Source organism: Epinephelus lanceolatus, chromosome 23, assembly GCF_041903045.1.
Source record: "Epinephelus lanceolatus isolate andai-2023 chromosome 23, ASM4190304v1, whole genome shotgun sequence".
NCBI classification, from domain to species: Eukaryota; Metazoa; Chordata; class Actinopteri; order Perciformes; family Serranidae; genus Epinephelus; species Epinephelus lanceolatus.
The window spans coordinates 36,827,271-36,852,463 of NC_135756.1; the positions used below are offsets into that span (position 1 = coordinate 36,827,271).

At 41.1% G+C, this 25,193-nt stretch overlaps 1 protein-coding gene across 3 annotated transcripts in view; it reads right to left on the bottom strand.

Moving 5' to 3' along the window:
• Nucleotides 1-24,846, bottom strand: part of podxl (podocalyxin-like) — a 73,759-nt gene extending 48,913 nt beyond the window's left edge. For 2 of the 3 annotated variants that reach the window (XM_033610028.2, XM_033610027.2), the window contains exon 1: nucleotides 24,524-24,844. In XM_033610028.2, the coding sequence (XP_033465919.1) occupies nucleotides 24,524-24,566 (43 nt within the window). In that variant the 5' untranslated portion in view covers nucleotides 24,567-24,844. Of the gene's footprint in view, nucleotides 1-24,523 lie in introns of all 3 variants that reach the window. The other variant, XM_033610025.2, reaches the window with a different exon arrangement.
• Nucleotides 24,847-25,193: the final 347 nt, after the last annotated feature.

The window sequence follows — 25,193 nt, forward strand, 5'->3', positions numbered from 1 at the left end:
TTAGATTTTGAATGGAATTAGCCAGTGCTAGGAAGGAATGCAATGAATGAGCGACCAAGAGGGATATTACGCATAGTGAAGTTAAGGTGGCCTACTAGAGATAAGAGATCTCTTTAAGAGATAATGGCAGCAGCGGACCAGGATTTAATAGCAGCTCTGGTGAGCTGCTGATGAAGATGAGGGAACGTCAACTCTTAGAAAATCGTCTAAAAGATGCAGGACAAATGTCCCAGCTCTCTCCAAGGCTCTTTCAAACAAACCTACCATATGCTTTGTCAATTACCTGACCACTGGCTTAGTTCAAGGATTCCTAGCAGGCCTATGCTGGCTCCCCAGAGTTACACATGTCTGTAAAAACTTGCAGTCTGCTGTCAAGGAGCCAATGGTAGTAGATGAGCTCCTGTCAAAAGAGGTCAAAAAAGGCTACAAGATAGATCCACTGTCAAATTCCTCCTTTTCCATCTTCAGAGTTAGCTCTATAGGTGTCGCCACCAAGAAATATTCTCACAAAAAATGTCTCATCATTAATCTCTAAGCTCCTCATGATTCTTCCATTCAGAGTATAAATAGTTTAATCCTTAAGAGCCTTTTTCTTTGTTCTGTGCTTCTGTAGATAACCGTGTGCAAATGATTAAGTCAACAGGGGTCAGTGCATGGCTGGGAAAAGCAGACATTGCAGTTTCAGAACTGCATAACAGATTTACTGATTTATGTCATAGACCAAGTCAATGGGTTCTAAAGTTTAAAAAAAAATATATATAATCATAAGTTTTAAATATAATTTTATTTTAGTTATTTATTTTAATTGCTAATATTGTTCTAATTTAAATGCTTTGTAGAATAAGAGAACATAAGTTGAAGTTGAAACTGAGATTCGGGAAATTTGGGAGAATGAACTAGATCAAGACAAGAGTACCCAACTGCAGGCAAGATGGTGGATAAGGGCGCCGCCATATATCCAGTCCATACCGGAAGTCCATACCGGTAGTTAATCTTTGTCGTGTATACATACCGGAAGTCCATACCAGAAGTTGTATACATACTGGAAGTCCATACCGGAAGTCAGTTTTTTTGTTTGTTTTTTTTTTCTCCCCAGAAATCTTTTTTATATGATTTATTTTAGCAATGCATTTACAAACTTTGAAGCAGTCAACAATTATAAATATATAAATTATGAAAATAAACAATAATAATAATAATAATAATAATAATGATAATAATAATACAATTATTTCAGCAATTATTTTAAATACAATCATGTTTTGTTTGGAATAACATTGACCCCAACAAGTTAAACCTACAAAAATTGCAGAAAATCAGCAAACACATGAATTTTAGTTGATTTAAGTTTTAACAAAGAATAATTAAGGTGAGCACTTTCATTTATTGGGCTACAGTTGCAACATGCAGATATGGAGGTATTCTTGTGTCTTTTTGTTGCAATCATATAAAACTGTTTTGAGAGCATATTTCTTGAACTGCAATCAAAAATCAAGTTTGTAAGTAAAAACGTATGATCATTTTGCTTATAAATCGGTACTCTTTGCTTGCAAGTTAAAAAGTTTTGCTTGCAGATCCAACCTGATCTCACAGAAATATGTGAAATGACCACGACCTCTTAACACCGCATTCATTGGTGGCAGCATGTAATGGGTTGAAATTATGTGCCGGTATCACGGAAACAATGCCAATGTAAAGTCAATTAGGATCCTTTTTCGTGGTGGACACACAAATTCCCTGATTCAACAACGTCCTGTATACACACAAAAACACGAAAAGTGTTCTTGATATTAAAACGGCAAATACATTCCTCTGTTATAATTTCCTACCAATAATAATAATAATAATAATAATAATAATAATAACATGATAGTTTGGCTGTACTAGATATTTGATATATTCAGTAGATTTACTTTTTTACGACACTATTTGACAACTCTACAACCGGAGTCCCAAAAACACTGTTTCTAGAGAACTTGCTAAAATATCTAAAATTAGCCAACATCCTTGCTTTTTTTCTTAACATAGTTCATCTAGGTGCAGTGTCACTACTAGTTCGGCTTTACTAGATATGAGATATATTCAGTAGATCTATCTTTTTACGACCCTATTTTACAACTCTATTTTACAAGCCACAAAAAACCTAATGTCCCAAAAACGCTGTTTCTAGCATATAAGCTAAAATATCGAAAATTAGCCGACATCTTTACTTCTTCTTAACATAGTTCATCTAGGGGCAATGTAATAACTAGATTGGCTTTTAGATATATATTAATATATTAATATGGGTGAAAATTAATTTTATCCCTATTTTACCCATATCTGACAGCACCCCCAGTTGTTGACTACATTCACATGATAGTTGAGGTCAAGAGCTCTCTATAAAAGTTGGTCCCATGTCTGTACCCCATTTTGTTGCTGAGTTATAAGCCTTCAAACATGCACTGAGGTCAAGGTTTAAAGGTCAATGGCTGAAAGCAAGAGCCATGTAGAATCATCATACTGACATATGTTACTCTCCAGATTGAGACCTTTCCAATGATGTATTTGGTTTAGCTCTACAACAAAGTTTTGATTTTTTTCATTTTTTGGACACAAGCCATGCCAGGTCTAGTTTCAGAGAGCACTTTGAAGGCCCAGTGTATAAAATGATTTTTATTTGTTTCTTTGCTTGTTTTTTTCTATTTTACTGTAGATAGTTACTAAAATGAGTCATCCTCAAACAATACAATACTACTAAAAAGTAAAACCAATAATAACAATAATGAAACAAGCAAAAATAATATTTAGATTATATTCAAATTTTAAAATCTATTTACAGAGTGGAATGGTAGCCTAATAGATAACTTAGATACAATTCATTATTGTTTAGACACTTTATTATTGCTTAGATACTATTTAGCCTATTATTGTATTTACTTTTAGTATGTTCTACTTTTATCTACTGGAGGATTTATGTTTTAATTTATTTAATAACGAAATTATTTTATGTTAGGCCTACATCTTAATATTTTATGTCATTTATCATAGTTTAGTTCTTAACTCCAGTGTTTCCTCAGTGGGAGTGGTGTGCGCTGGGGGGGCAGCCGCTGGTTCTGTGGCGCTGGCGCTGGCTTGGGGTCCACTCTCCCCTGGTGGAGTGGAGGGTGGCCGGGTTGCTGGGGGCGGATGGCTCCATGTGGTGGTGTTTCCCTTCTGGTTCTTCCATGCTCAGCCTTATTTTTTCCTTCTTATTTATTTATTTATTAGTGGCGTTTTGATTCGGTTACGGCAGACGGACAGCAATTTGAAATGGAATGAAGCCCACAGACGGCAGACAGTAGCTACAAAACAGTAGTGGAACGCGCCCCATCCGCCCACAGCACAATGCTCTTAAAGTCCTACGCTATCAAAAGCTGGCAAAATACATTTATTTTATTTTATGGCCTTGACATTAACCTGTCATATTGCTGAGTTATCAAGGACACTTCCGTGTTTTTGTGTGTATACAGGAATGTTAAAGATATCATTGAGGAAAACGAGGTTGACGTGACGTTATCGAATCAGGGAATTCGTGTGGACACCACGAAAAAGCATCCTAATTGACTTTACATTGGCATTGTTTCCGTGGTACTGGCACGTAATTTCAACCCATTATGGGGCTGCCACCACGGAATGCAGTGTTAAGAGGTTGTGGTCATTTCACGTATTTCTGTGAGATCAGGTGCAAGTTCAACTGCACTTAATTGGCAGGGCCTATGCTGATGGATGAAAGAAGAGTTTCTATTGGTGGGTTTGACGTGGCTACATACAGAGCAGGCTACACCCACGATTCCCTCTCTCCCACTGCAAACGCTTGACAGTCGGCATTACTGCTACACCCCGGGGCATCGACGGTAGTTCTGCCCTGGCTAAACAAAAGCAATCTACATGCACCAGTTCAAATAAAACAATAATTGCTATTATTAGGCCTAGTCCACACGGACCCGTGTACTTTTGAAACCGTGTATTATTCTATCGGATTTGGCTGTATGGCCACATGCAACCGCACTTTTTGGCCCCCGAAACCGTGTTTCTTTGAAACCGGAGTCCAGGGTGAAGTTTTTGGAAGACTCCGGTGCCAGCAGTTGTGTGTAGATAGGGTAACCGCAGTATTTTATTACCTGTCTCCATTGTTTGACGTCAGAGCGATGGTAAATTGCTCTTTTCTAAAAGTTTACTAACTACTAAAATCCCACATCCTGTGTTAAATACAATATATCTTAACTATATTTACAATGAAGCTTGATTCTGCCCTCTGCACTTAGCGTTAGTTAGCGTTAGTTAGCTTAGCTCAATCGTCCGTCAAACAATAACCCATAAAATAATAATTCAACATATTTAAACAAAATCAACAACAGCTACCAACAGTTACAGTCCTTACAACCTTAGCTAATGTGTTGTCACAGGTTAGATTGTCAAAATTAAAGTAATAACCGCTTAAATCCCTGAGGATCTACGCTAGCATTAGTGACAGTTGCATCCACTCATATGCAGTTCCCTTACGTTACAGTTCCCTCAAACAATATAACGAAGCACAATACAAACTATATAGACAAGTTATCTATTAAGGGTACACTACTAAAATCTTCAGGTGCTTAGGTGACATTTACCCACCTGAAAGAATAAATGAAAACAAACGGTGATTTTGCTGGTCTTCAGTAGCTTCACTCTAGGTGTAACTGCCAACTGAAGAACGCAGCGCAAACCAACCGTTTATATACCCAGATTTGCTCTTGTGCCTTTACTGAAATCAGTAGGCTTTAAATTGAATGGGGGTATCTGTATGGTATCTGTAAAGATACAAAATCGATACCATATGCATAAAATAATGTCACAATTGAGTGGGCAGATACACATAAATACCCTATATGTCACACTAACTTTATTTGTGAGCGTGCTATCTGCTCTCTTTGGATGGCATATCCAGCTGCTCGACCTAACGACCAACGAATGAGGCTGCTCCTGTTCCTAGCTACCCCAACTACACTACCACGAAAGCAGCGACGGGCCTGCCAATGGAGGTTCTGAATTCGGCCGGGTTGGACCTCCGTTGGCAGGCCTGTCGCTGCTTTCGTGGTAGTGTAGTTGGTCGTTCAGGCGCCTCTGCTGTTGAATTAGGTCGCGCTATTTTTGTGGATTGGGTTGTTTTTATTTTCCACACTTCCCTATTCCAGTATTGACTCTGACTTCTGATTGGTTAAAATGGCCTTTTCGTTAGACGTTACATCGCCACCTAATGCTTTGGCATGTGTATTACATCATTTGGTAGCGGGTTTTGCGGTTTCATGTGGATATCATATATTTTTTATCACACCACGCATGTGGACGAATTTATTTTGTAAACCAGAGACCGAAAAACTTCAGAATTGATTTTCGCCACAGCTCCCACACTGAATTTCCCGTGAACTACAGAACTCCCATGTTGCTTTGCAAGCGTACTAGGCTGATGAGTAGAATTTAAGAAACAGGCTAAATGACATGATGTTGAACACTCTTATACAGTAGGTGGCGGTATGCACCTTTAAATTGTTTGCAATCCGCCAACCAAGAGAAGAAGGAAAAAATGCTTTGCAAGCTGTCATTCCGATCGAGACTGGCCAAGAGACGTGTCTTACAACTTTCAGTTTAGGTCCTGCCCACCAGGTTCAACTTTTTACTCGCAAAACTTTTTGACTTGCAAACAAAATAAAATGACTCACAAACAAAACTTTAGGATTTGCAAACAAAACTTTACATTTTTTGATTGCAATATTAATACTTTTGCTCTCAAATCTTTTTTTAGATTGCAAAACCTACTCTGTTTGATTGAATAATAAAGAAACATTATGCAGATTACTATCAGGTCATCCAAAACAACTGAAAACCATGGACACAACAAATGTAATACTTACTCTTACATCAGTATGGTTAATTGTAACTATTTAACTATTAAATGAACGTAATAATTAGATTCTCTTATTGTCAGATGTATTCTATTATATTTCAGGAGTACAGGTAAACACATTATTACACTATTGTATTGGCAACATAAGGCCCGTTTCCACTGAGGAAGTTCCTGGTACTATTTGGGGGGCAGGAACTACTACAGGAACATCCTCTTGCTCGGCCCTCTCAACCGCCGTGTCTCCACTGAGAGAGCGGAGTAGGAGGAAGGTTCCTGTAAAGTTACCGGGCTCTGTAAAGTGACGTAATCGTTGCGCGACCATGACTGGGGTGACGTAGGGGCGTAGGGACGCTGTTAGCCGTTAGCGGTGTCTGTAATAACTCCGGTCATGGTCCGTGAAAAAAATATTTTTTCCAGCGGATGTCTTAGTTACAACATGATTGAGCTAACTGGAGTAGTTTCATGTCGTATCCGACAGCGGGAGGCTTTTAACAGAGGACGTCCTGATGTTAGCTTTGCTGCTGCTGTTAGCTTTCCCTGTCAGCTGATGCTTTCTAGACATCGTGATTTCCCAAAACTGAATAAATACCACACATAGCAACACAAAACTGCTTTGCTAGCTCAATCATGTTGTAACTAAGATATCCGCTGGAAAAAATATATTTTTTACATACCGTTTATTGAGTTATTACAGACACCGTTAACAGCTAACGGTTAGCCGAGCTAATCTACGATAACCATGTTGTTATTTACAAAATCCCGCCTTGATATATCCAATTAGCACCAAGTAATCCCCAAGCCCCAGCCAGGAGTTTCTCGGGGCCGTTCTGAGTATCTACTCCAAGGCAGGGACATGTTTAGTCCCTGTAAAAGTTCCGGAACTCTGTCCTTCGGGCCTATTAAGAAGTAGACTTGGAGTTCTCTTTTTTTGTGAACAAGTTTTTATTCCAGATATCCATATCAATCTCAAAAGTAGAAAAAAAACAAAGAAAAAAAATGGAAAAACAGTAAAATAATTTATTTGTTTGGTCTATAAAATGTAAGAAAATGGTATAAAATGTCAACCACTGTTTGCCAAATCCCAAGATGCAACCTAAAATTTCTTGTTTTGTCCCAAACAAATATCATAAAACATTACTGTTACATGTAGAAATATATAATCTCACACAGACACTTCTCATCAACATACCATGGAAATGAACTGCATTTTACATATGGTTTTTCAGGTGCCTCTGGATCGCACTCTCATTTTTGGTTTTAAATTTGGGGCAGAGAGGCCACCCAAACTCGGATGGTGAAAGGGTTGCGTGCCCCAGACTGGCTTCGTCACTCAAAATAGAGGGGTGCATCTGAAAAAAGGAGAAGTCAATCAACATTGATAGCTGGAAAACATACTGAACATCGACCATATTTTACCGATCTAAAGGACTCATGGTGGAGGAGGCACTACAGCTATTTATCTATCCACATGTGTATGTTTATTAAGTGCTCTGATTCATTACGGAAACATAATACAAATGTATTTTTTGCAGACACCCGGGTCTATGTATACGTTATTTATCTGACCCGGTTAACCCTCGGGGGTCGGTCATGTCGTATACGACATGAGACAACTCGTTACTATTTTTAGAATATCTCCGGAAAAAAAAGATGTATAGAACTTGATTGAGCAGTACAAGGTTGAGGTTATACAAGCATTAATACACAAGGAGACCAGGCGAACCAAAAATTGGAAAAAATGGCTTGTGTGCAGTCAGTGTGTGCAAAGATGTTTTACACCACAACACACCAAAAAGCAGAGGCACACATATTAACCCTGCTGCAAACTACACATCTAACCCAGATAGCACATATACATCTGGCCAACGTCGGCCTGAGGACGACACATCGGCCCTGAATTTATAACGTCTGACAAGAGTCACCCGCATGGGCGGATATCTTTAAATTTAATACTCTTTTGGGGCATCAGTATCGTAGTGGATAGTGCCGGTGCCCCATGTACAGAGGCATTGCCTCACTGCAGCGGTCGCGGGTTCGAGTCCGGCCAGCGACCCTTTGCTGCGTGTCAGTCCCCGCTCTCTTTCTCTGTCTCCCCATTTCACACGCTGTCCTATCCATTAAAGGCAAAAGCCCAGAAAAATAATCTTTAAAAAAAAAAATTAATACTCTTTTGTCCCAGCTCATCAAACGTCTCTGTTACGTAGGCATGGGTCGGCCCATTGCCGTAGAATATACCTGCCCACATACGGAAGTCGCCACGGAAAGCAGAATTACATCTCCGCGGTCTTTGTTTGGAACTGAGCTCGCAGGACACAGCATCTCATCGCAGTTGGTTTCAGGTAAGCTAATTGGAATAAATTGGCAGAAAATAGCTATGTTGTGTGACCGTTAAAAGAGGTTCCTGGTGAGTGGCGAGGCACGACTGGGTATAGCACATGTCCCCACCAGCTAACGTTACCTTTTGTTAGCTGTTAGCTAGTTTAGCTCATGTTAGCTAACAGGCTACAACTGTGGTGTTTTCATTTTATTTTCCCTAGTTGACGTTATCTGCTCATCTGGTTATCGTGAGCACTCGTTTTGGGTTAAAGTGAAAGTGCTCGGAGCTGCCACCCGTGGTCCCGGGCAGGGCTCGAGACTTGGGATCCACTCACCTATGATCCCACCCGGCCTGACCTCCGCGGCCCCCAGCCTGACCTCTGCGGCCCTGGATGGATGCTCAAGTGTGGGTGAGAGGAGCGGAGAGGACTGCGGAGGTCAGGCCGGGCGGGCCGACACTGTGTATCCCAGAACGGGTGTTCAAGTGTGGGTGAGAAGAGCGGAGAGGACTGCAGAGGTCAGGCCAGGCAGGCCGACACTGTGTATCCCAGAACGGGTGCTCAAGTGTGGGTGAGAGGAGCGGAGAGGAGCGCGGAGGTCAAATAGTGAAGTTTAAGGATGCCTTTGGTATGTTGTTAATGTGATTTTATGGGCAATTTATCAGTCGAGGTCTCCTCCTCTGCAAACCAAACTGACCCGGTGGCTACAGGTAATAGAGCAGTTTTAAAACCACTGTTTTTCCAAGATGAAGGACTGCTTGTTGAGCTGCTGTTAACAGTTAATGGAGTTAACGCCGGATCCCATTATTTAACCGTTTCAACACTAAATTAAGCAGAGTGACGGACCCAAAGCCTTCAATCTGGCTAAAAGACAGCTGAAATGCTAAAAAAAAAAAAAAATATAGTGGTGAAGTTGGGATTTGTTTCTTGAAGTCATGTGCTCATCGTCTTTTCTGTCTCTTGCAGGCTGCCAGGAGAAGCGGACTGGCCATCAGATATTGTTTGTGGAAATTTGAAAATAAAGTTTGTCAGATTGACTTTTGTCTCTTCATTGTGCACACTTACACACGAAATAGGGTAACAGTCAGCTATATTTGAATGTTAGCACTGATTTCTCACATTGAATGGTGAAATATTTGTAGTTTGAAAGGCCCAATCTCAATGAATAAAGGTCGTAGTTACTGAAGCATATGAATATTAATGAAGGAGTGCCCACTGAGCGCAGCTTCTTTTATTGATCGTTTGAACATCGCATGGTGGTCATTTTCGATTAAAGGCCGATGTCTTAGCGGCGTATTGGCAATGAGCAAACGCTCTCCCTGCTATGTCTTAAACATTAACACTGTTTACACACAGACATTGATTAAAGGGAGCACAACAGACCTTGAGCAGCTAACGTTAAGTTAATACCAATCATGCCCTCGTTTTTATACAACAAATGTAGCTAAACCCACCATCCAGTGGTAGTAAGCTAATTTGTGCATGCCGAGATTCCCTACAGAGACGTCACCCTAATTATTACATTATGTAGAATTGCATCTTAGAGAACATAACACACGTGTTAAAAGATAATGAAGATGACGGCGCGTGTAAACGCAGCGGCTTGGTACTCTATGCTAGTGCTAGCTACTAGCTAGTACTGCTAAGTACCGAACAGAATTTCGTTGTACAATGTACAATGACAATAAAGTTGCCTAATTCTAATAATTAAAACACTCATTCCCTTACCGTTCTTTCTCTTACTCGTGCATGTATTGTTCGTATTCTTCTCTTCGTCTTCTCTGTCGTCGTTGTCGTCTTCTTCTTCAGCAAACAATACACAGACCAACTTCCGCTATGACTTCCAGTAGGGACTGTGGATATCCATCCCATCCCTTGTCTGCCATCTTGTCTGCAGTTGGGTCCCTCTCGATCAAGATGGCGGCAGGTGTTTGCCACGGTCAGGCAGATGCCGTTGTCTCACCTTCCCTAATATCATCTGGGGAAACGCCACTCTTTATCACTAAGATCAAGATAAAATTTTCATCCTGGTTGCTTTGCCTGGTTAATATTAAAACTCAAGAGCTATCATACGTTTCAATTTTGATCCTGTACCTGCTAATGGTTGTGTTCCTACCCTCGTGGGGAAGTTGGTGTGCTGAGTTCTTGAGATCAACCCGTCACTTTGAGACATCGGACCCACAGTTTGGACCATTGTTGTTCAGTGCATACATCAATGTAGGGTCACCAGGTCCCAATAAACCAAATGTGGGACAAGGAGTAGGTTTGTGAGGGACAATGTGGGACACCCGCCCCCAGCGCGAAGTTTAATCATCAGAGACTAAATACATTTATCATAAACTATACAGAGTCTACTGTATATTAACACTGGCGCGGGTGACAACCAATCATGCGGGACATGGTCTCAATTTGCGTGATGTGTGAAAAGAGACAGAAATGCTGTGCAGTCCCGCGCAATGTGGGACGTCTGGTCACCCTACATTAATGACCTCCCAACTGTGTGTGATGGTGTGGAGATCCTGATGTATGCAGATGACACAGTCTTATATGCACATGGGAAAGACCCTGATGAGGTTCCTAACAAATTAACTATGGAGAAAGTTATGAAGTGGCTCAGTTACTCATGTCTCACTTTGAATACTGAGAAGACTGTGACTATGAAAAGTGCTAGGCAAAAGTCTGCATTTTTGTGACCCATCGACCAACCCGACCTCTCTCTTTAGAAGTACTTGGGACTGTTTCCCTGTTTATTGCCATCAGCGTCAAGTCATGTGATCGCAGCCTACAAGGGATATGTACAAATTTGGGTGCATTGCTCTTCGTAACACAGTCACAGTCACAGTAATCTGTGAACTGTTCCTTTCTAAAATCCAATTCCAATCAGTCTATGGTGTAAACAGAACCAAAGCAACCACTGATATAGTGAAATAAAACATGTCTGAGGGTGCATAAAATGTAAAATTATGTGGTTGTGAAAAAATAGAGTAGCCGAGCGATGATAAAGACAGTTGAGCTGTAAATCACAGTAAATATACAAAAAATTGATAAGTGTTGATAATGTTTTTTTTTTGTTGTTGTTTTTTTTGTTTTTTTTATGAATGCCCTTGGGAAATGATAGAAAAACAAGTAAAGGAGGTAAATTCAGTGGTGGGGATATAATAAATAAGATCTTTGGGAAACACTGGAATAAACACGCAAATATATTCTTGTTACACACACACACACACACACACACACACACACACTGCTCACAGCTCATGTTTTCCTGTCCCTGAGCAGTGGGGGGAGTTCACACAAAGTGATAAGGCAGATGAAAAGAGTGCTGAGAAAGTAAGGAGCAAAAGATGAAGGGAGGAGAGGAATGAGGAGGCTCTGGACGAGGAGGAGGTGAGGGACGGTCCGTGACAGTACCAGCCACGGGCCTGATTTATGGACACCTGGGTGTGCAGCATGGCATGCTGGGTACAGGGAGGGAGTGTGAGGTTGCAGTAGAGGTCAAAGAGCGTGGCTCGTCATCTGCAGCATTAGACAGTGATGAAACACTGAGCTTTACAAAGAGTCGAGGTTCCTCCCTGAAGGAAACTTGCATATGCCAGCCATGCCTGGTCTTTAAAAACAACATTCATTGCATGTGTAAAAAAGGCTGCATCAGACCCTCAGGAATCCATGAAGAGGTCAGGAATATGAGTTACACATTTCATTTCCAAGAGGTTTGAAACATAAACAAACAGAATACTGAATGACTGGGAATGACTTAGCAGGTGCTGGTCTTTGCAAAGTTTTCTCCCTCTTGGGCACAAATTCTGCTCTAAATCATGAAGAGCTACACAAACTACAAATCATACTTAGTGCCAACCATTTTCAAAAACAAACCAGGTTTAAGACTGGTTTCAGTGCATGAGAGTACCTATGAAAATCTATGTGCACAAAGTGAAACCTTTCCTGGAGATAGCTCATCTATCATGATAAACAGCACATATGTCAAAGTTGTGTTTTCGAGCAGAGACACATTCAAAAATTATTATTGTTTTTATTATTTAACTATCTACAATGGGACTTTCAAGGATCAAACATTTGATAAATATCTGGAAACATATATTAAGCATTGATTAAAAAAAAAGAAAAACGCAGACAATGACAACTGGACTACAGTATTCCCCCATGACAACTGAGCAAACTCCATTTGCTGATTAAAACTGTGACATGAGGTTGAAAGTTCAAGAAAAAGCTAGCAAGTGATCCTTGAGTTAAGAATGCACCAACCTGTTAGAGTTGTTCCTACTGGCAGTTCAAATCTAACTATCCACTATGGTGGATTCTCAAGCACATGTCAACACAGTGGAAAATAAAGTGTAGAAATCTCAAAATCAGAATACAACAATGTAGGATTTCAGCAATATATCGCTTTCAAGGTATACCGTGATATAAAAGTTGATGGTTATCATACCGTGTACATTTGCTACAAGTCCCTGTACCAACCAAGTCAGGAGTGTGGGCTGGTAGCTACAAAGGTGCCAGTTCGCTTTTTTGGGCACTGCAAGTGACCGGCCCCAACTGCTTGGGGCACCAGTCCAGGCAGGCCCCTTGCTCTGACATCTCTCCATTAATACATGTATAGGTCCTGTTTGTGCGTGTGTGTATTTCTGGCCTGTGTGTATATGAAGTCAGAGTGAAAAAAACAGAATTTCCCATTGGGAATTGATATAGTATATATCTTCTTTTTCTTCTTCTTCTTCTTCTTCTTCTTCTTCCAACTTCAAAAGAACTGGGCACAGCATTGGGGGTAGGGCCCTATTCATTCTTATAAAAGTTGCTTAGTGGCAAATTAAACCAAAAAAGTTTAACTTCCCTGTGTAAAATTATGGGGAACTAACTCTCTTGCACAACAGACTTTCACCGGCCAAGCAGCTAACTTCTGGTTTAGCCCTCTGCTAACATGAATGTAGATAAAGAGTGCCACTTTCTAGACTTTCCAAATGTTATTAGACTGAATGGATTAAATCCTGACAGTGAAACGAATCACTTCACAGGAGTTGTGACGCTGAACTGAAATGAACTGAACTGTTCAACTGAATGTGTAGCATCTCCATATTGACAAAAGTTTAAACATTTGTATTTGTGTGTGATCTAAACAGCTAACTAACATTGGCTCAAGTGGGTAATCAATAATCCGGTTTTATACATCCAAAGAACTTATATCATAATGATCTGCTTGGCAACCAGACCAGGTATCTGTTTGAGACAGGTGTTAAAATGTCAAAATGTGTAGCCACACCGGGCTAGTAAAAGGCACTAGGCTTTTAATAAGGACTAGACTTTTAATTGAAGTTTTATTTCTACTTGTAAGTCAAGAAATGCTCTTCATTAGTACTCAAACTAGTGAGTGTGACAAACTTTACGGCCTCAAGTGATGCTGTCACCATAAAAACTAATACCGTCCACCGTTTTCTTTTGAACTGGTCAAATAAACATGGCAAACCGTTCTGTCTGTTCTACTCTCACTCTATTTCTATGGTCAAAACTTTTTGAACAATAATAATTGTTAGGATACATTCAAGGGATTCAAATCTGTGCATTACATCTTCTTGGAATTTATATTTTCTAATTTTTTAATTTGTTTCAAATCTGACACTTTGTGAGCCACGTCCTCCAGCAGTAATTTGTAGCTGTAGTTGTAGTTATTGCAGTCACAGTCAGCTCCTGATCAGTGTTACTGAATTTCTATCCTGTATCACAAGTGGTCTGTAGTTTGATTCAGCCCTATTATATTACATGGGGACCCCTATTTTAACTTTGCTCTTAAATATTCTATTCCTGCCTATTTGTCTACCGTCCAGCTGTAGGAAAAGCCTCCCTACAGCTGAGTGGGTGAGGGCGGCTCAAGGTCATCTCCTGCCGCCACACCCTCCATGGGAACTGGGATGTTGATAAAGTTTTTTCCCCATCTATTGTTCTCTGTTCTCTCCCATGTACACCAGCCAGCCCAGACAGCAGACAAGTCTGCCAAGCAGGCAGCGTCTCACCAGGCCGCTGCTGGACGAACAGGCCAGGAACTTCCACTGCCTGTTATCTTGTAGGAAATGGACAAGTCATGAACCCGCAAATGCACAAGAGAGGTGGTCTGCGTAGGGGTTAGGAAGTCCTGGAGAGGACTGATAACTTATGATCCTGCCTCCTTACTATAGTCCAGTTATTTCAACACTGATTCAGGCATTTGATCACTCAAATCAAAGCTGCGCAGTTTGAACATCCTGATTTTCTACCTCTTAGATGCTATTGGCTGCAGTTAGCAGGAACATTGTCTGAGGTAAAAGCTCCGGTTGAGAAGTGAAATGGTATGTTCAAAAGCAGCCAAAAAGAGATGACTTAAAACTATGTGTACATGAGCTGTGGCGAATTTCGGTATAAGCCACTTTTTTAATGGAAAGTAAAGAAAGTAAAGGGAGAAATGATCCAAAGGTCTGATGACTTATCTTTAGAAGGGGTTCCACCTCTAGCCCTTACAATGTAGTTCACAGTAAAGTCTGGGTAATGCAGAGTCAGTGATTTCTTTCTTAACACATTGTACATGTTAGAAAATACTTGTTGTACACATGTGCAAAGACGGTCAACTGTAGTGCTGAATAGAATAGAATAGAAACAGAATAGAATAGAAATAACTTAATTCATCCCCGAAGGCAAATTCAGCTGTCCAGCAGCTCATAAAAGACAAAGAACAACAACCACACTTCCCTTCATCAACAACAACACAGTGGTATTAAAATAGACCTAAAATAAAATAAGTTAAAATAAGTGCATGAATTGAAATTAAATTAAAATAAAATTGTCCATTCCAGAGTCCAGCCAGTTGTGGCTAATGTAATGTGTGTAAATGTGTGTGTGACTGGATTCAGGAGGTGTTAAATAGTCTTATTGCCGTGCGGACAAAGGATCTCCTGAAACACTCTGTTCTGCAACACAGTGAGACAAGCCAACTGCTGCAGCTGCTCCTCTGTCACTCCAGGAAGCTGTGGAGAGGGTGTCTGCTATTGTCCATTATAGCTTTCAGTTTGTTCAATGCGCCCCTCTCCACCACAGTTCTTAGTGGGTCCAATCTCCTGCCAAGCACTGAGCTAGCTTTTTTAACCAGCTTGTCTAATCGCTTGGTGTTTTTGTCTGTCAAGCTGCTTCCACAACACACTGCAGCGTAGAAAAATGCACTGGCCACCACTGTGTGATAGAACATGGTCAACATTTCCACAGACACATCAAAGGACCTCAAAGTCTGCAAGAAGAACAGGCAGCTTTGCCCCCACCTGTAGAGGGCGTCAGTATTAGAAGACCAGTCCAGCTTATCATCCAAGAGGACCCCCAGATATTTGTAGGTGTGGACCACCTCAATTTCCTCCCCCTGTATGGAGACTGGTTAATGGGGTGACCTCTTCCTCCTGAAATCCACAACCATCTCCTTGGTTTTGGTTGTGTTCAGGTGGAGACAGTACTTACTGCACCAGTCCCTGAAGGCATCAACAAGGTCACTGTACTCCCGCTCCCGATCTCTCCTGATACAAGCCACAATAGCTGTATCAGCTATTATTTTTGTATGTGGCAGGACTCTGAGTTGTACTTAAAGTCTGCTGTGTAGAGTGTGAACAGGAATGGTGCTAAAACAGTTCCCTGTGGAGCACCAGTGTTGCTCCTGACCATCCCAGAGACACAGCTTCCATCCCAGAGGCCACTCTGTCAAGTAGTCTGTTATCCATTAGGTCAGGAAGCGATATACTCCCATCCCATGTGCTCCTGATAGGCAAACTGGAGGTGGTCCACAGCATCAGTGACCTCTGACTTCAGGAAATGGAGGACTGGGCACTCCAGGGTCTTCATAATGTTTGATGTTAAGGCCACCGGTCGGTAGTCATTTAACCCTGCCCAGTACCCCACTTTGGGCACTGGTACGAGACAAGTTGTTTTCCACTGCACGGGGATTTTGCCTGTTCCTGTTGAAGATCCACTGAAGGGGCTCCGCTAGCTGGGCTGCACAGTCTTTCAGGAGCCTTGGACACACTCCATCTGGGCCTGCAACTTTCCCTGTGTGCAGTCTCCTGGGCTCCGCCCTCACCTCGTCTGCTGTAAAGGACAGTGGTAGTTGGCCTTGGGTGGTAGATGTAGCTGTAGCTGCAGTAGTGGGGGAGGGGCTACTTTCAGGTGACAGTGGAGCAGGAGCAGCAGCAGGTGACACTGTGGAAGGGGGATGCAGGGGTAGGGTGAACACTGACCCCTTCATCAAACCTGTTAAAGAACAGGTTGAAGTTGTTGGTCTTGTCCACATCGCCATCCATAACCTGGCTATTCTTCTTTGAATAGCCTGTGATGTTCCTCATTCCCTTCCACACCCCCCTGATGTTGTTCTGCTGCAGCTTACCTCACCTTTCTTTTGTAGTCCACCTTTGCCTGTCTCAGTCTCCCCTTCAGCGCATGCTGAACCTCCCTGAGCCTCTCCATGTCCCCCTTCTTGAACACCAGCTTTTTTCTGGTTGAGGAGCTGCTTGATATTATTGTTAACCCAGGGTTTATTATTGGGGAAGCAGCATACAGTCATTACTGGCATCAAAGTGTCCTTACAAAAGTGTATATACTCTGTCAGAATGTCCACCGTCCTGTCCATGTCCATTTTGTTGTCCCGTAGCTCTAGTAGTACAGTCCAGTCTGTACATTCAACAGTCCCCAAGAGACTCACTGGTCTCCACTTCTTGACTGAGCAGGGGGTAACAGGCAACTTTAATATTGGCCGGCTGTGGCTCAGAGGTAGAGCGGGTTGTCCACCAATCAGAAGATCAGCAGTTTGATCCCCGGCTCCTCCAGTCTGCATGTCGAGGTAACCTTGAGCAAGATACCCCAAATTGCTCCCGATGATGCTTCCATCGGTGTGTGAGTGTGTTAAAAACGGAGTAGCAGGTGGCACCTTGTATGGAAGCCTCAGCCACCAGTGTATGAAAGTGTGTGTGAATGGGTGAATGTGACTCGTAATGTAAAAAGCACTTTGAGTGGTTGGATGACTAGAAAGATAGTTTAAGTTTATTTTCTTTATTAATCCCCCTGAGGAGAAATTGCTTGTCAATTACACACAGGTCTGAAAGACACACACATGCACAAACAGGACCTATACATGCACAAAGTGGAGAGATGTCAGAGTGAGGGGGCTGCCCTTGGTGAGGCGCCCTGAGCAGTTGGGGGGTTCGGTGCCTTGCTCAAAGGCACCTCAGCAGTGCCCAGGAGGTGAACTGGCACCTCTCCAGCCACCAGTCCATGCTCCATATTTTGGTCCGGACGGGGACTCGAACAGGCGACCCTCCGGTTCCCAACCCAAGTCCCTATGGACTGAGCTACTGCCGCTGCTGCTACACAAATGCAGGTCCATTTACCATTTAATACACAGGGTTTGTATGTAGGCTGGAGAGGGACCAGATTATGATCTGATTGGCCAAGAGGTGACAGGGCAGAGGCACTGTAGGTGTCTTCCGGTGTCTTATTCTCCCTGGTGGGACAGTCCACATACTGAACAAACCCAGTCAGATGGGAGGAGAAAGTAGTGTTGTTAAAATCCCCAGTTATGACTGCACTAGGGTGCTGGGTCTAGCAACAGTTTCATGGATGATGTCACACTCCATTGCCATTGCTGCCCATAGTGGGATGTAAACAATAATGGCAACAATGTGTAAAAACTCCTGTGGTACACAATACAGTCAAAGACCGACTGCCAACAGTTCAATATCCTGACAGCAGATCTTGTCCTTCACTGTGACATGTCCAGGATGACACTATTTATTGTTCACAAGCAGGATCAATCCCCCCCTCTGTTTTTGCCACTCGCCTGCCCATCCCTGTCCGCTCGCACAGTAGAGAAGCCAGGTAGGTTCAAACAGGAGTCAGGCATGTTGTCATTCAGCCACGTCTCCATGAAGCATATCTGCAGCCTCTGAACGGCTTCCTCAGCTCAGCCAGTATTGGGTGTCTAACTCCGTAAGTGGTTCTTCTCAGAGCCAGAAGATCGTCCGTCGTGTACACAACTTTACTCATCACATTGGAAAGATTAACAATTATTAAAAAAGGAAAAAAATATACACTTAAACATGACTCAAAAACAGGAGCTACTCAGATTTGCTGCCACTCTAAATGGTGCATCTTTCAAAAAATAAAAATAAAATTGAACTGTGGAGGTATACCGGTAAACTGTTTTCCTTATTTCTGTGTCCAGGATTTTTGGGTGGGCCTGAAAGACTGCTCAATGATGCACTGGAGCCATCCTTAACATAAACCCTCCCCTACTATATAAATACTACATTACTACAGACGTTAACTTAGAGCTCATAGTATCAGTGTCGCTTCGTTCTCCCTCTGTGTGTCAGTGGCAAATTTGTTACATCCCATGAGCTCTCTGAGCTCTTTCTGTCTAATAAATGCATGAATAAACATCTCTGTTATACGGAAGCGCATTGCATTCACTGGATAAAAAAAAATTAGACACCTTATCTCATAATTACGAGATCCTTATCTCGTAATTAATTATTAATTAATTACGAGATAATTAATTATCTCGTAATTACGAGATCTTTTCTCATAATTACGAGAAAAGATCTCATAATTATGAAATCCTGATCTCATAATTACGAGATAAGGATCTCGTAACTATGAGATCAGGAAAGGTGCCACATTAGCCACTGCTTCGCTCAGAACCACATACTGCACATCCACGAAGGGGGTTCGGAACTACTGTAACCAGCTGCCACTTGGGTGGTGCCATCTTGACTTTATCCCATATCTTTATTATAATGTGTATTGGAAATTACGACGGAGTATTAGGGTACGACGGAGTATTAGGGCCACATTGAAGAAAAAAAAATTCGGAGATTTCGAGAATAAAGTCATAACTGAGAAAAAGTCATAATATTAGGCTACGAGAATAAAGTCGAATTATGAGATTAAAGTCGTTATTTAATAAGATTGAAGTCATAATATTACGGGAATAAAGTCGTAGTTTTTTAAGGAAATAACCAACAACAAACAGAATGTCAGATTGTCTTTCATGCCGTTGTAAATAGCCTATTTAATTAGGTTCGGGAACCGGCACCGTGCCGGTGTTCTGACGATCTGGTTCTGTGTCAGTCAAAATGCGCTGTTTGTGACTCCGGGCCCAGTTCTGCCACTGATTGGCCAGTCTGACATCCTTCATAATACATAAAGAACGTTAGTGAAACACATAGGCCTAACAGAAACATGCGTTCGTTTGGGGACAAGTTAATGGTCACGTTACTTGTTCCACAGGCGAAGGACCCCAGACACATAACCTACAGTAAATACACCGGTTGTAAGTAACTTTTAACATAGCCTACGTGAGTCTTTGTGACTCTTGACTCTTGTCCCCTAACTAACGCTTGTTTCTGTTTCACTAACGATATTTTCACACGATTAAGTCACATCCCGTTATTTCCTCTGTAAACCTAACGTTACAGCAGCCTACAAGCATACTGTGTCAATAAATCAGCTCAGACACTGTTAGAAATGTAGTATTTAGCCTAATATCATCATGCTACAGCAGTGATAACGTCAGCTTTAGTCAAATGGCTCTAGCTCTCCCGGTAAATGTCATAAACTCTGGACACATTTTCCCATATGTTGACATGATAATGGCCACGTTTCCCAGATCGCTCTTAGCTTAAGAAGATCTTTCACCAAGAAGGAGTTGTAAGATCGAGCTGACCCACTCTTAACAGTCTTCTTAGCGACCAAACGCTCACAGATCCAGCCACAGCAGGCACATTAATATTACACTGAGCAAGGAGACATTAAAACAGTGTATATATTTTGATCTATTTCATACTTCAGATTTATATTGTTTGGCGTTAATTGGTGACAGAAAAGAACGAATTTCATTCTGCAGGGAAACGTATGTCCTTACTGTGCATATTGAATCTTGAATCTATGTTTTATGAAGACCCTGTGTGCACTCAGGGCTGTGGCACAAGTTACGCACCGAAATCTGGCGGAAGAAAAAAAAAAATAGACACCTGATCTCATAATTACGAGATCTTTTCTCATAATTACGAGATCAGGATCTCTTAATTATGAGATCAGGATCTCGTAATTACGAGATAAGGTGTCTAATTTTTTTTTTATCCAGTGAATGCAATGCGATTACGTACTGTTATATGTTATATGTTATATGTTATATAAACACAAGCTAAACAGCTGTCACTAATGATCTTTTACCGCTTTGTAGCTTGTTCTTTGGCTCAAGTGGAGTGTGTGCTTTGTGCTACTGGGAAAGCTTCTAAAGAATTTCTATCGTTTCGCAGTTGCTCAATCTTCATTTTAGCTCCTTCAGCGGACAAACCTCAAGCATCTCAGAGCAGCATAATTTTAAATACTTGGTGATTTTTTAATAATTGTATGTGTGTGTATATGTGTGTTGGGACCAAATGAAACACAATAAAAAAAAAATATATACATTTTTTGACAGTGTGTCTCTTTGGGGGGTGGGAGTAGGAGGGGGGACCCCAGGGGAAGATTGCCTAAGGCACCAAATTTGCTAGGTCCGGCAATGTTTATGTGTGCTAGAAAAATACATGATCATTCAATCTGCAGAATGTACGAGACCAGTTTACTTTATTTGTAATAAAACAGTGGACATTGTGAAGACACAGAACATGCCCATTTTAAGTCCCAGTCTCATATCTGTGCTGCAGTCAGTTAGCCTAGCTAACCAGAGACTGGCTGGTAACTTCCTGATGTCTCAGCTGGTTGCCTGGCAACATCACTGTGATGACAAAACTTCAGAAAGTAACTGCGGAAAGGAAGAAAAAGTCCTGCACATAACCTCCTGTCAAACCACAATCAGTTTTTGTTTCATGCACACAAAATTTGACTCACAGCCTAAACGGTAAGACAGTATGGACCTTTTCATCTACTTCTCAGCATAAGAAAGTAAAAGAACAAAAGTGGCTCTTTTGGAGATTGAGAAACAACTCCTAGGTTCTATGTGACCACTGTGAGAGGACCAATGTTGTATTCTGACATCTGCAGTTAAATGGCAACCATGTTTTCTCCTCCATCACCTTATGACAAAGTAACAACTGCAACCTGCAGACTGATCTGAAGTTCTGGCTTTCCAAAAGTTACCAAGTATGATAGATGAAATCACAATAACTCATTTTAAAGAAATAAATTCACAAAGGTACATTTCACATGAAAACTGCAAACAACACCACACATGTCTAAGCTTTTAGCCCTACTCCTGATAACAGGCTGTTAATCATACAGACACATATGCATATGCATATTCACATGCACAAAAACATGTCACACTTTTATTTTTAGAAAAAGTGCTGACAGCCTTCAGATTGAGTTTTGGGCCGTGTCACATGTTTTCTTTTTCTTCACATGCTCAAAAAATAAAAGCATCCCATCTGAATCCACCTACTGTAGTGGTGAGAAAGCAGCAGGTGCATAATTAAAGAAAAACACTTTCCTCGCCTCTCAGCCTGGGAGGGAGGTCAGGGTGCACTTCATTATTCAGCCTCCTCCACAGCCACAGGCTATTGGACAACTCTGTGCGTGCGTGTGTGTGTGTGTGTGTGTTTGGAGGGAGGGGGGCATTGGGGACCCCTTTACTGTGGGGTGGTGGGAGGCAGCAGGGCAGGGCAGGGACTCCAACTGCGCCATTACTGATTTCCTACAGATTACATGTGGTTCACACAGTAACAACGGGCATGTACACTTCCCAAACAGGTCAACACAGTAACACAGAGAAAAAAAAACTGGGGGAGTTGTCCAATTCAGAGGATCTTACTCTCCTCAATTTGTGCACAAATTAAGACACAAAGGAGCAGAGGAAGACAAAAAGGCTCTGGTTGCTGTATGTTTCAAGGTTAGCACTCTTCTTCAGGTTGCATCAACTGATGCTGTTTGTGTTCTCTTTGCTTCTTACAGCCTGAGTTTATGCACAAATTAAGTAAAAAAAAAAAAGTCCCCGCCCTTATTCCCTACAAGATTTTATACATACAAACTGTAACCTACATTGTACAGCAAGTGATCATTCCTATAGATAATGAAATCAGGTATGTCAATCAATCAATCAATTTTATTTATAAAGCCCAGTATCACAAATCACAATTTGCCTCACAGGGCTTTACAGCATACGACATCCCTCTGGACCCTCACAGCGGATAAGGAAAAACTCCCCCCAAAAAAACCCTTTAACGGGGAAAATGTGAAGATATTAAAATAGTAAAATGACCAACATTATAAGAAATGCAATCATGCTTTCTGTAAAAAAAAAAAACAAAAACAAAAAAAAAACATCTCCATGATTTCAATTAGTTTGAATCTAGCAATTAAAAATGGTATAACTTTACATTACAAGCCAGTATAGAGGTAGGAAACTGCACTGCAGTTACATTTACTTGAGTACCATTCAAAACCCAATTATGTTCCAAACACAAAAAAGGGAAAAAATGTTGAAATAGTGGATTTATACTCATAAATCATTACAAAAGTCGTTTTTCTGATTTGGATACGTATTTATATTATATTTTCTGTCCATTCCAATGGACTGACAATCTTAACGCAGAAACCGCCCAATAGTAAAAATAACAATTAATAGTCCTAACAGACCTTTTTTCAACCAAAACACAAGTTTGTTATTTTTCATGAATAGTTAGCTCATATCAGTGAATAAAATGATACTTTTAAACACACTGCATATATAATTTGTATTCATCGTCACAAATCAAAATATCCTTAATTTCTGAATTATTCTGTGGACACTGTTAATAAAATGCATTATAAGCTAATTGTGTCATTAGAAAATAAAACCAGAACAGTATTTCTCTATTTAAACTATATTTTCCTATTCATGATGCTCAGATCCACCATCCATTCCAATGCATGGATACTTCTGAAAAAGCTAAAAATCTTTCAAATGATTTTTTGACAAATATGGTAACATAAGTGATATAACATCTCATGGTTACTTTAAACACAGTTTAAACAAAAATTATGAACTTCAACAATATGATTAATAGAGAGAAATGTACCTCGTCTTTCCTCCTTGCCTCGGTTGGCCATGCTTATTAAAAAAGTGGGCGTGGCTCTAATGCAATCCACTTAAGATGATGTGGAATGCTGTGATTGGCTTATAGATATCCTATCAATAAATAATAATCAATAATCAATAATAATGAATATATCTAATTTTAAAGTTAATCTGAATGAGTTCAAAACACAACACTGGAGTTTTTCCACATACTAGATGTACAGTATTTATTTAATCCCAGGCAGTTTTCTGGGTACATCCACACAACAAACTTGTAAAACTGAGTTTGTGAAGATATGATTGCTGAAAAACAGACATATTGTGCAATTTGCACTCATATATTTTGAGACATTTCAGGCCGTTCGTCATGTGTTTGTAAATGGATGGACTTTTTTTTTTTAGAATGTTGGTCTTCACACTAAAATAAAGGGGGTAGTTAAGAGGTTTTGTTATTGGTCTTGGTCTGGCCCACTTGAGATCGATTTGGGCTGTATGTGGCCCATGAACTAAAATAAGCTTGACACCCCTGACTCAGTAGGACTCAGTACACTCTAAAAATGATAATGCCAATGCCAATAATGCCAGAGTTGGAACTACTTAAAAGGATGCATGCAAATTGTTACCTTCATTCTTTTTTTTTTTAAGTTGAACCAATTGATTCGTTTCTAGAGTGTAGGACTTTTACATGTATTAGAGAATGTTCTACATTGTTGTATTTGTACTTTAAGTGAAGGATACTTCCTCCACCACTACCTGACATCGACTTTTATTATTGATAGTTAAGTAGCCGCATTATGCTGTATCTCTGTATTTTCAATTAAGTGAAATTTAAAAATCAGAACTTTTACTCGTAATGGAGTATTTTTAGGTTAAAATGTGGCTACTCTTGATAAGATACAACATCTGGAAACATCATCCACCGCTGACTACAAATGATCAAACGAGAGGTCAGATTATTCTAAGAGTATATTGTGCGCACCTGTTGCTGCATCACGCTGCCGACATTGTCTGTTACACACTTTTCTGTCTTTAAAGAAAGAAGGAGTGATGTCCTGCAGCTGCTGCACAAACACACTAATACTGCTTTCACTCCCCAAAACAATCCCAGACACCCTGTCATTTATTCCGGAGACAGATCGGATATCACAGAGAAAACGTCACGTTCCAGCACGTTAACGCTGCGGAACCATTACAAGTGTATATGGAGTTTACATGTAATTGTAGGGTACTCACTGAATAAAAGCAGCAGACACGTGATCCTCATGATGGCTCTCATTCTGTTTCTGCACGCTTCTTCCCCAAGACGGAATTGTCCTTCATGCAGGGCAGCGCGACAATCCGTTCCTCAGTATTTGGAGAGGGATGATAAACCCGCTGACTGACGCTGTCCTGTCACGCTTTTCTCCTTCACTTTGTATCTCACGTAAATGATCTCGCCCAACGTATTGTTCACTTTTTTCCTTCTTCTCTTAAACTCAAAGCCAAGAATGCTTTTGTTAGTCTCTGCTGCTTCTTTCTCTTCTCTGTGCGCAGAGTTGGAGATTTGGGGGATCTGCGGTTTCCTTGGCTGTGGATCTGTAGCTTAGGGTCTCTCTCTCTCCCTCACTCGCACTCTCTCTCTCTCTCTCTCTCTCTCTGTGTGTGCGTGCTCACACGTGCATGTGTGTGTGTGTGTGTGTGTGTGTCTCCCACAGTGGGTGGCTTGATGCTGTATTGTGCTCAGCCAAAGTGTTGAGCTGTTAGCAGACAGAGCAGCACTGCCCTGCCTCCCTTATCAGGAGGAACCAGGGGCAGACCCAGTCCAGTCCAATCCCAGAGCTGTGGACTCTCTGCTGCAGGGACACTTTGAATAACAAAGGAAGCTGTAAGACAATGTGTTCCCCTGCTTTTCATTCATTCCTAA